The sequence below is a fragment of the Opisthocomus hoazin genome, chromosome Z, assembly GCF_030867145.1.
Source record: "Opisthocomus hoazin isolate bOpiHoa1 chromosome Z, bOpiHoa1.hap1, whole genome shotgun sequence".
Taxonomy (NCBI): domain Eukaryota; kingdom Metazoa; phylum Chordata; class Aves; order Opisthocomiformes; family Opisthocomidae; genus Opisthocomus; species Opisthocomus hoazin.
In genome coordinates, this window is record NC_134454.1 from 69,313,360 (window position 1) to 69,323,183 (window position 9,824).

The 9,824-nt window shown below is 46.5% G+C and overlaps 1 protein-coding gene across 1 annotated transcript; it reads left to right on the forward strand.

Annotated features, from left to right (window-relative positions):
* Positions 1-2,036: 2,036 nt before the first annotated feature.
* Positions 2,037-8,150, forward strand: PLK2 (polo like kinase 2). Its single transcript, XM_075411184.1, has 14 exons — positions 2,037-2,368; positions 2,781-2,888; positions 3,061-3,177; positions 3,380-3,509; positions 3,792-3,879; positions 4,275-4,370; positions 4,601-4,799; positions 4,892-5,039; positions 5,464-5,561; positions 6,197-6,320; positions 6,583-6,823; positions 6,923-7,052; positions 7,141-7,251; positions 7,375-8,150. Exons 1-14 carry the CDS (start codon positions 2,153-2,155, stop codon positions 7,564-7,566), a joined length of 1,998 nt encoding a protein of 665 aa, XP_075267299.1. The 5' UTR covers positions 2,037-2,152; the 3' UTR covers positions 7,567-8,150.
* Positions 8,151-9,824: the final 1,674 nt, after the last annotated feature.

Below are 9,824 nucleotides of genomic sequence, written 5' to 3' on the forward strand. Positions count from 1 at the left end.
ACACCTTGAGGTAAGTGTTAGGTAAATGCTACCTGTGCCAAAGTGGGAGAAGCAATCTTAGAGTAACTGAACAGGCTGCACGGGGCAGTCCAGCAGCCTCACGGCCTTTTGCACCTCAGAGGGAACACAGCTTAAGGACCTTGCTTCCGGAAAGTATGTGAGAAAAAATAGTCCTAGCCTTTCTCAGCAGAACACTTTGTATATTCAACTTTAAGCACGTGCTTGTGTCCTCTTAAAGTCAAGCTTAACAATCTCCCCTAAACTTTTACCAGACAAAGCCTGTTTTTTCTCCAGTTTGCTTTTTACTATGCGTAGTACCACTTCTTTCCAGCGGAGGGAAAACGTGCACGCCTTATGCTGCTTGTTTTCCCCTTTCCCCCTACGCCTTCCAGCACAGCGGTCCAAAGCAACATACTGGCAGAAATCAAAGCATTAAGAAATCACGTTTACATTAAGTAACCTGTTTTGCAGTAACGGATGTGAATTTGGAGAAAGTTAAATTGCATGAGGGAAACAATATTCGCCCAGGAAGCCAATGCTTGTGTGGCTAAGGGGTGAGTGGGCACAGAACTGAGTGCAGTCTTTGTATCCCAATTTTTCCCTCTTCTTGTTTTTAGCCCTGTCCCTATGTTTAGTCACTAGTAATACTAACAGAACTTGACTAGACTTTGCGGAGCGAAGTTGGAAGACACCTGCATGCAGGAGCACGTGTCCAGTAAAAAACCATGGATGCGCAGGAGCAGAGCGTAGACCATCCAATATGTTTGACACTTGAGCACTGCTACCTTCATAATGCAATACTTACGTAGGGAAACTTAAATATTGTTGTCCTGCACTTCTGCTGTTTTGGGGGAGGGCGGTTGTCTGATAAAACTTGCAGACTGTTGACACTGTAAAATATTTTGCTGTTATTTTAAGATGTGAAATGAGGGATGTTCAGGAACTGATACCTAAATCGTTTATACCGTTACATGCTCTGAGAGTCATTTGTGTTAAATGAACTAGACCTTTATTTTTACCTGCAATGAAAGAGGGCAAAAGTATCCCTAGGGTGTGTGGACAAGCAAACCATACTTCAGAAATCTGTAACAAACCAAGGAAGTAATGAACTGCAACATTTTTCTATCTTCAGACTGTGAGAAATGCGAAACTATTTCAAAACTTTCCTCCCGTACACACACTTCACTCTTCAACGATTGTGTGTACTCCAACATCTAGACCAGAGGTCCTGGACCACCATTGCCTTCAGGGGTCTTCAAAATCAGTTCATGTGCATTTGGTAGGTTTAAGGAAATGTTTCCGTTTGTGAAAGTCACATTTCTAGGGCTGACTGTTGTCGGAGAGCTCTGAGCCGCGTCAGCAGGCACGGGGCTGTCTCACCAGCAGAGTTCGTTGCCCGGTGTGAGGGTGCTGACACAGCGGAGGGCAGCCAGGCTCCTCGGCACCGCGGCACGCACCCCAGTGACTTGCGCTGCCCAGGAAAGCGCTCGGCCCCCAGCTCCGCGCTGAGACGAAAGCCGGGCACCGTCTCTGCGCTGTGGCGGAGCTGCTCAGGCGCAGGTGGGCAACACCCCGTCCTCCCCTCCGGCGCAGCCGCGGACACTCGCCAGGCGGCTGGCGGGCTGCGCCGCCGGCGGCCCACCGGAGCCTCCCGCCGCCCCACCGGCAGCGGCAGTCGGGCCCGCAGAAAACGCCCGGTGCCGCCGCTCCGCTCGTCGAGCTCCCGCCCGGGGCCGGCGCCGGGCAGACCAGCCACCGCCGCTGCAGGCGGCCCCACAGCTGCGCGGCCCGGCTGCCCCAGGGAGCGAGCGCGCGCCGACCACCGGCCCGCCGACCCGCCCCGCTCCAACGGCCGCCCACCGCCGGGCAGCGCGGCCCAGCGCACCCCCGCGCCCCTCGGGCCGCCCCAGGGCCGGGCCAAGCCGGGCGGGCGGAGCGGGGCCTCGCCAGGGGCCGGCCCGCAGCGCCGGGGCGGAGCCGCCGCCCGCCATATAAGCGAGGAGCCGGGGCACTGCTCGGTGTCGGGAGCGCGTTGGGAGCGGGGCGGCGGGGCAACACCGGGCGGGCAGGCAGGCAGGCAGGCAGGCAGGCAGGCAGGCAGGCAGGCAGGCAGGCAGGCAGGCAGGCAGGACGGAGCCGGCGAGGCGCGGTGATGGAGCTGCTGCGAACCATCGCCTACCCTCCGGGCGGCGGCGGCGGTGCCAAGGGCTGCGAGGCGGCGCTGGGCAGAGCGGCCGGCGGCGAGCCGCGGAGGAAGAAGGCGGAGGAGCCGCCGCACCAGCACGCCCACCCCGCCGCCGAGGTCTCCCGGATTATAACCGATCCCACGACGGGCAGGCGCTACTGCCGCGGCAAGGTGCTCGGAAAGGTAATGGCCGCGGCGGACTCCCTGCCCTCCCGGGGCGGCGGCCGGTGTGCGGCGGGCCGGCCGCCTGCCCCGCTCGGCGGGGTGAGGCGAGGCGCGGTGCGGCGGTGCGGGCGGTGCGTGAGGCGCCGGGTCTGCCCTGCCCCGGTGCGAGCACCCGGCCCGTCCCCGGCGCGTCTCGGCGGCTGAAGACGGGAGGGATGGTGCCCGCAGCTGGGGCGAGCCCGCGGGAACGGCCGCGGTGTGGCTGGCGGGGTCGGCGGGAGCCGCGCCGGGAGCCTTCGGAGGGGCGATGGGCCCGAGGAGCGGGGGGAGCTGCGCTCCGCGGATGATGCCGTGAGCGGGTGGATAGCGAAGTGTGGGACTCCTTTCGTCCCTGCCCTAACCGCGTCCTTCTCCTTGTGTGTCTCCCTAGGGTGGATTCGCCAAGTGTTACGAGATGACAGATCTGACGACAAATAAAGTTTATGCTGCAAAAATCATTCCTCACAGCAGAGTAGCAAAACCTCATCAAAGAGAAAAGGTGCGTGTGCGCGAGTGACTTCTTGTTTGGGTTTTTTTTCCCCCTCAGACTCTCTTTGTGTGCTGGATTGCCCAGCCCTTTTCCTGAAATGCTTCTGATAGCGCTGTCTGCTCAGCCTGGTGGATGCTAGGCTAACAACGCTTCTCCCCCTCCACCCCCCTTGTCTCTTCAGATTGATAAGGAGATTGAGCTGCACAGAATGCTTAATCATAGACATGTTGTGCAGTTTTACCACTACTTTGAAGACAGAGAGAACATTTACATTCTTCTGGAGTACTGCAGTAGAAGGGTGAGCATCAGCTGGGAGAAATCCAGTATTTACTTATCTGGAATCTGCAACTAATTTAAATGTGTGATATGTAAAAGGTATTTTTTTTTTTTGTGGCTTCTTTAGTTATCATTTCTCACTACATTGGCTTACATTTTCTTAAGGTGAATCTTGTCCGTGAATGTTCAGTGACGTGTTTGCCTTTGTTTTTCTGCCTCTGCAGTCAATGGCTCACATCTTAAAAGCGAGGAAGGTATTGACAGAACCAGAAGTGCGATACTACCTCAGGCAAATTGTGTCAGGGCTCAAGTATCTTCATGAACAGGAAATCTTGCACAGGGATCTTAAACTTGGTAAGTTCTGCACCTCACTGACTTCAAAACACACTCCTCCAACGCCATAAGCACTGTACCACTTTGCACTTGTATGGTGATAGCTTAATTAATAGAATCAGCTCAGTCTGTCTTCACAGTGGAAAATGGGAATGCTTAAGGGATGACATTAAGCATTCCTACTTAAAAAAAAAAAAAAAAATCTTGGCTAGCTTCTGGCTTTAAACAAGTATGACTCAGCACCTGTGGCAAATGCATTCCTACCTTGCAAGAAAAGGACTAACTGGAATTTCTGTCTGCTAGGTAACTTCTTCATTAATGAGAACATGGAACTGAAACTGGGTGACTTCGGCTTGGCAGCTAGGCTGGAACCACTGGAGCACAGGAGGAGGTAGGAGCATCAACAAATGTAAAGTCTAGTAGTAAATGAAACCAAATTCATGAAGAAATGAGAAATCCTGTTCCATAGCAAAAGCTAATTGCTTCTGCGACTGAGCTTTGCTCTTCTAGAAAACAGGCTATCATGCTATGTCTTTGGGTTTCCTCTGAGCATTTGAATGATAGCAAATGCTAGAGGCAGGGTACCTGACTGGCGAATAGAGCGGATGTGGGTCTGCTGTTCCTGCAGCATGAAGACACCATGAATCGTATCTGCACTATTAATGTTCATACAGCTCCTCTTTAGGAGTTCTTGTCTGCACTTGAGAGGAAAACCTGCCGTATGAAAAATAGCTTCTCTCCTCTATCTGAAATGCTAACCATCTCTGTGGCTTCTTTGATTTGCAGAACAATATGTGGAACACCAAATTACCTTTCTCCAGAAGTCCTGAACAAACAAGGGCATGGCTGTGAATCTGACATCTGGGCCTTAGGCTGTGTAATGTAAGTACTTCACCGCCTTTGAAATGAAATAGTTCTGTTGCTGGCTTAGTCTTTTAAGAGTTCAAAGGGGATGCAGCACTGCATCAGTTTGCAGCCCTTTATACATGTCTAGCCCCAGTGCAGAAATTCTCCTTTGTGTTAGGAGACCAACAAAGCCTTTTTCAGTAGTTGTAGATAAGTGTTGTGGACACGTGAAATGAATAGAATTGGTTTCCTTTGTGTTTAAACAGGTATACAATGCTGTTGGGAAGACCCCCGTTTGAGACCACAAATCTTAAAGAAACATACAGATGTATAAGGGAAGCAAGATACAGCCTGCCTTCATCTCTCTTGGCACCTGCAAAGCACTTAATAGCTAGCATGTTGTCAAAAAATCCTGAAGATCGGCCCAGTTTAGATGAAATAATTCAACATGAATTTTTTGTACAGGTTTGTACTGCCTAGTGCTCTGGTTGGAAAAAATATCCACCCTAAAAATGAACTTTGGTGTAAAAATTATTTTTTTAATCTCATTTTCACAGGGCTTTACACCCGACAGACTTTCTGCTAGCTGTTGTCACACCATTCCCGACTTCCATTTGTCAAGTCCTGCTAAAAATTTCTTCAAAAAAGCGGCTGCTGCTCTCTTTGGTGGTAAAAAGGATAAAGCCAGATACTTCGACACACATAGTAAGTGGACTGCAGCTCTACTTGGAACTTGTCTTTGTGCCATCAGTGTCATACTAGTAATGTACAGCCATGAGATAGCAACAGAGCACTTGTATTTATGTCTCAGAGCTTCCCTGGGTTAGTTTTTACCTCTTTAGCAGGACGTGTAGATGATAGCCTGCAACTTATGCCAACTTACATAAGTAAATGTTTTTTATGGCGTACTGAGAATCTATATTAGCTATCTGTTGGTCTGTAATGTCTATTAAAGTTCAGTGTCTTAGTGATCTGTGTGTGATGGCACCACTGTTCTGGGAGACTATGGCATGTTGTAAGGGAGCTACTGGAGGAAGACAGTGTGCTTTCTGCACCTGACTTGTTAGGCTTTCTGTAATCGAACAGCTCTTCCAGATGCTGTGTTAAGTATTTTTTTCTGATATTACAGACAGACTAGCTAAAGAAGATGAAGAAATATACAAGCTGAGGCATGATTTGAAGAAGACATCGATAACCCAGCAGCCCCACAAACACAGAACAGATGAGGTAAATGCAGGTGCAGTTCAATCCAAATCCAATAACAGTTGGGTGGAGTAGCTATAATTAAATTATATTTGACTTGGATATTAGAGCCAGGGCTGTACACAGCATAATCAGGCTTAAATGATTAGCAGAGTTGCTTTAAGAGGGCTTTACCAAGCTTCACCAAGGTATGGTTGCCTTTGTAGGGAGACTATCAATTTTGGCTTTTGAGTAATTACAGTATCTGCCTAGACTCCATTGTAGTCTGTGTAGTAACTTGTCTGCCAGGTGCTCTTTCTCAATATCCCAAATACAGGGCTTCAGTTCATGATTAACTAGGACTTCTTCAAGAATAAGTTGCTGAGATCTAACTCTCACCATTTGGTGTTCAGACCTGTCCCCACCTATTGTGTTGCTAGCACAGGAGAGTAGAGGGCTAATTATTAGTGTGTAAAATGCAAGTTGAAGCTCTAAACAATGGAAAGAGCGGGCATGCTTCTTTTAGCTCAGTCTAACAGTGTCTCTCTCTAAGTGCTGGAAACACTAATGCCAGTTTTGCTAGAACTTATTTGTTTAGAGACAGAGGAGCCATGCCAAACTTATGTATAAGCCTTGGCCTGTGTTATATTTGATGTTTAAATGTCCGATATCTCTTCTAGGAGATCCAGCCTCTTATCACAACCGTAGTGAAGCCAGGAGCGTTACCAGAAACTAAGCAGATTGGAGACTCTATTCGGATGATAGTCAGAGGAACTTTGGGAAGCTGCAGCAGCAGCAGTGAATGTAAGTGCAGCAAAATATAATCTCAAATTCTAAATCCCACCATTGCTTTCTTTGTGTGTCAGAAGCTTGAAACGAGCAGCTGCTTTCCTCCCCAGCCTCTATTTTTGATGTTTTAAATTTTACAACCAATATTTTGGAGGAATTAAAACTGCAGAGCCATAAAGACTAAACTACTTAAAATTACAGTCTAGATAACTGAAAGCTTTAGAACTGAAGCCTGCTCTATGTGCTCTTGTCAGTCTGAATAATCTGTCTCTTTCAGGCCTGGAAGACAGTACCATGGGAAGTGTTGCTGATACAGTTGCAAGGGTATTGCGAGGATGTCTTGAGAACATGCCAGAAGCAGACAGCATTCCCAAAGAACAGCTGACAGCATCCTTCCAGTGGGTTACAAAGTGGGTGGACTATTCTAACAAGTATGGCTTTGGGTACCAGCTGTCAGATCACACTGTTGGTGTCCTTTTCAACAATGGGGCACATATGAGCCTTCTGCCAGACAAAAAGTAAGAATGATTACAAAACCAGCAACTTGATAAGGCAGTTTGAACCTGAAATGCTTTTTTCTCGTCTCTAACCTCCTTGCTTTCTTTCACGTCTTACAGGACAGTCCACTACTATGCTGAGCTCGGTCAGTGCTCTGTCTTCCCAGCCACAGAGGCTCCTGAACAGTTCATTAGCCAAGTAACTGTACTGAAGTATTTCTCACACTACATGGAAGAGAACCTCATGGACGTAAGTTCAGCACCTTCTGGATCTTGAGCTGTAAAAGTGTGCTAAATGTGAACTGAGTGCTTAACATAGTGTCTGCTCCCTTTCCTAGGGAGGAGATTTGCCCAGCGTAACAGATGTACGGAGGCCCAGGCTTTACCTCTTACAGTGGCTGAAATCTGATAAAGCATTAATGATGCTCTTCAATGATGGCACGTTTCAGGTAAGTTTGGCAGCATCACTGGAAAAAGTGTTTTTAAAATACTTCTTTGCAATAAAACTAGATAAGTGGCAGGAACTGAGAGGAGAAAGTATATAAACAGGAACTGTCTTCCTTTTTTTGCAGGTGAACTTCTATCACGATCACACGAAAATTATCATTTGCAATCAGAGTGAGGAGTATCTCCTTACCTACATCAATGAAGAGAGGATATCCACAACGTTTCGTCTGACAGCTCTTCTGATTTCTGGATGCTCATTGGAACTAAAACGCAGAATGGAATATGCTCTAAACATGCTGCTGCAGCGATGCAACTGAAGGGACTGACCCCGTTAAACCAAATGGACCCTCTTGTTCACTGTGAAATCTACAGTGGAGGTGGTGGAGCAACTAGTATGTTGATGGTGGATGTGTGGTGGTACGAAAACTTGACTGACCTAGTGTGCTGGGCACACATCTGTTAGATGGAAGCCTAAAACTACTGTTGGACTAATGGTGTGACAAGGAGCTCTTCGGACCGTAGTTTTGCTTGCTTCATGTGTGTGTTAAAGATACTTTTGACTTGAGCTCTGAGCAGAGTGTGACTGCTTGCTCTTTAAGAGTGCATTTCTGATGGAGTTAAACTGTGAATATGCATCTGGAAAGGGAGGGAAGGGAGAGCTCTGTTGTTGGGGATTACTTGTAATAAGCAGCTTCTGGCTGCTTAACTGTGAACTATGGCCATACTCTTTTTTTTTTCTTATTTTTCATAAATACCCACACTTGTGGCTGGCAAAGTGCATTCCTTGTTAATAATTTTTTTTATTTATTACAGCCTAAAGTGAAGTATTTATTATACAATGTGTTTTTTTGGACCTTGGCATTTTAAAAATAAATCTGTTGCCGATAAAGAGAATAGAAAACTGAAGCATTATTACCTGTTTTTTTGCAGTACAACTTAACATGTTTAGCTTGCACTCTTGTAGGTCTGCTTTCCTTATGCCATGTTTAAGTCTGCTACAGGTCAAGATATGAATGCCAGGCTCAAACACTGAGCAGTTTATCTGTGTCAATGCATACTTATGAGCACCACTATACTGCTGCTAATTATAGCAGCAACCCTAAAGCAACTGCTGAAGGAGCTTGTAGAGTAATGATGTAGGCTTTGACCCTTGGTTACTGTCCTAGGGTCTAAAAATGAAAGTATGGGTATTTTCAAGGTACTCCATCCCAGAATTAGTATTGATGTTTTACACTGAGTGAAAAGAACTCCTTACTTCTGGATGATACTCAGTGTATAGTAGCTATGATAGTGAGCTGTATAACCTTCCTCCTCTTACTTGCTGTGGAATCATTGCTCTTAGTCACCAAGGGACTGAAGTATCCTGATACCTCACAGGCAGAATGAACTGTCCATACCTGTCACTGCCCCTCTGTTACGCTTTATTGTGTGTGTCCTTCTGCCCTTGGTTAAATGATACCCTAAATAAAGTAAAATCAAAATGGTGAGAAGATTAAAGGCTGACTTAGTCCAGCTTTGGGTTTATTCTACCAAGTTGATAACATTAGAGAAGCACAAGTGTTATTAAGAGTAGATACTATATAGGGTATGCTGTAAGTTCTCTAGGAAGTAGCTCAAAACAGCAGAGGACAGTCTAGGGATGACCTGCTGCTTAGTGCAATGCCACTGCTAGTAACTGTAGATTTACTAGAGCAATTGCTTTTCTGAACTGAAGGCAATGTCATTTGTCAGTTAAGCTCAGCAAATAGGATTATTTAGAACTCATGACTCAGCACAGGTGGGAACATCTACTTATGGGTTGGGCTTATTTCTCCCTAGATATTAGATAGCACCTGGACCTATGTAAACACATAGCGGTCTTAAGCAACTGTTCAACTGTTCTGATGCAGCAGAAAGCAGTAGTTCAACTGCTTATTTGGATTAATTTTTGTATAACTGAATGAAGTCTGTTCTGAAAGACAGACCTCAGTTATCAGTGTTCCAATCAAAGCAGCCGAATGCAAGGTGAAGGCAGTGTAATAAAGTGCAGGCTAAACAAAGTACAGATGTCAACCCAAAATAGCAAGCAGAGGAAGTATGTCTGGTTTGCTTCATCTTGCAGCAAGTGTGTATAAGTGTGATTGTTTTGCTTGTATTGAATACCAAGCATTAGGTAAAATTTATTTACTTCTCAAGTCTAGACAAGAAGACCTAATTGACTTCTTCAGATGGATTCATTAATGTAACTCTAGGCAGTTCAGTGAAGTTAAATATATGCTTGCTATAGTGAGAAGAATTCAGCTTCCCAGCTGTCTACTTTCTTCAAGGGATAATGATTGATTTTATTCCTGGGAGGCCACGAGTGACTTTATTCTGCTGCACAAATACAGCCACTGTTGAGCCCTTTTCTCTTACAAAGTAAGATCTCACTTCATGACACCAATAAGCATACAGTTTGTGTGTATTTGAAACACAAAAATTACTCGAGCTAAAGTACTTCTTCAAATGGAAAAACAGTTCTTTGACCATCTATGTGCTAGAAAAAGTATGAATCTTTGCTTCAGCTGCGATAATATTTTTGAGTGTCAAAATCATA

What these genes read in the sequence shown, in the direction of transcription:
- PLK2 (XM_075411184.1), top strand. Translation starts at nt 2,153, where the DNA reads ATGGAGCTGCTGCGAACCATCGCCTACCCTCCGGGCGGCGGCGGCGGT. An exon ending in TGGAGTACTGCAGTAGAAGG is followed by an intron (nt 3,178 to 3,379) that starts GTGAGCATCAGC and finishes CTGCCTCTGCAG; the next exon opens with TCAATGGCTCACATCTTAAA. An exon ending in GCACAGGGATCTTAAACTTG is followed by an intron (nt 3,510 to 3,791) that starts GTAAGTTCTGCA and finishes TCTGTCTGCTAG; the next exon opens with GTAACTTCTTCATTAATGAG.